We start from the raw sequence: 1,385 nt of genomic DNA on the forward strand, positions 1-1,385 counted from the left end.
AAGCAGGCAACAGAGCGCAAGTGCCCCAACGGCTGGGACCAGGCATATGTATGTGCGCAAGGTCGCGCGCCCACGGCCCCGGCACAGGGAGAGGGAGATCTGCCCCGATGTTTTTGGGTGCGTGCTCTTGCTCATTTCCCGGTTCCTCCCCCCCCCTCGTGCTTTGCCACCCATGCATCGCTTTTTGCCCATGGCAGTGATGCTCTCTCTCTCTCTGCGTCCGGGGGAAGTAACCACTAACAGCATCTCCCGTCCGATCTGCAGCCCTCTACAACGAGATCGACCTCGAGGCCCAGTTCCGCGCCTACGAGCAGGAGAGCTATGACAAGATCAACGCCATGATCGCTGAGGTCCCGGCTGAGACCATCAACCCCGAGATCTTTACCATTTTCCTGCGGAAGATCTTCAAGCGCAAGAAGTAAGCTCCCGCGCCCATAGCTTCATACCTTCTGCCGAATAGCTCCCCCCCATGCGCGCGTGCGTGTGTATGTGTGTGTGTGTGTGTGTATGTGTATGTATGCAGCCGCAAGTGGTCGACTGAGTGAGGATCGGCTCGGACACCAAGATACAGTCCATATATGCTCTCCTTCCTCTCGGCCCTTTTGTGTTTCGGGAAAAATATACGGCCCCTTGCACATTCCGAAACTTCGTCTGAAAAAGAAACACCCAAGAGGCTGATGGGGGAGCCCGCCCCCACCATTGCACCGAACCAGGCACCTTCAACCTCGAAGGGGGCGCGCGCGCGCTGGCAGGCGGGGGGGATGCACGGACAGGGGAGACACGAATGAGCAGCTCAGTCTATTGGCATGATCTCGCCCTCGGTGGGGAGGGGGGGGGGGGCAGAGTGCACCTTGTGCTGCGCAAGGAAAAAAAAGAGGAAAAAAGTAGCCCATATGGGGAGGGCAACACAAGAGGAAAGGATATCGGGGAGGAGACGGGGGCGGGGGTCTCTCTCAGCGTGGAGGAGATGCTCCGGATCACGCCTGCTTCGGTGCATCGGCCGTCGCGGCTGCGGCCGCGGCCGCCTTCTTGGCAGCCATCTCTTGGGCGAACTTCCGGTCGCTGGTCGACCGCAGGTACCGGGCCCGGGCCGCCACATACAGACGCCACTCCTCCTCGACGACGGCCGGGTCCTCCTCCCCGCGGAAGCAAGCCAGCTGCAGGGGGTTGACCGGCTGCGCCAGGTAGGTGGTGACCGGGGCTGGCTTGGCGGTGGTCCCCTCGGGAACATCGGCAGCCAGCTTGCCGGATGCCGTCGCCGGGCCCAGGGCCACAAAGCGGAAGTACCCGGTCATGGCCAGCTGGGGGCCGCTCGGCGTCGGGGCATGAGGCGACTCGGAGAAGACATCGACCTTGATCTCAATGTTGCTGCTCAGGGGGGGGGG

General features: G+C 62.2%; 2 protein-coding genes across 2 annotated transcripts in view; one reads left to right on the forward strand and one right to left on the reverse strand.

Moving 5' to 3' along the window:
* The window catches only part of H696_00766 (isoprenoid biosynthesis-like protein), a 2,246-nt gene extending 1,741 nt beyond the window's left edge, over positions 1 to 505 (forward strand). Inside the window, exon 6 of the mRNA XM_009494650.1 lies at positions 265 to 505. Within this exon, the coding sequence (XP_009492925.1) occupies positions 265 to 422 (158 nt within the window). The 3' untranslated portion in view covers positions 423 to 505. The remainder of the gene's footprint in view (positions 1 to 264) is intronic.
* A 316-nt stretch (positions 506 to 821) lies between these two features.
* Positions 822 to 1,385, reverse strand: part of H696_00767 (hypothetical protein) — a 2,359-nt gene continuing 1,795 nt past the window's right edge. Inside the window, exon 4 of the mRNA XM_009494651.1 lies at positions 822 to 1,368. Within this exon, the coding sequence (XP_009492926.1) occupies positions 978 to 1,368 (391 nt within the window). The 3' untranslated portion in view covers positions 822 to 977. The remainder of the gene's footprint in view (positions 1,369 to 1,385) is intronic.

This window comes from Fonticula alba (genome assembly GCF_000388065.1).
Source record: "Fonticula alba strain ATCC 38817 unplaced genomic scaffold supercont2.1, whole genome shotgun sequence".
NCBI classification, from domain to species: domain Eukaryota; order Rotosphaerida; family Fonticulaceae; genus Fonticula; species Fonticula alba.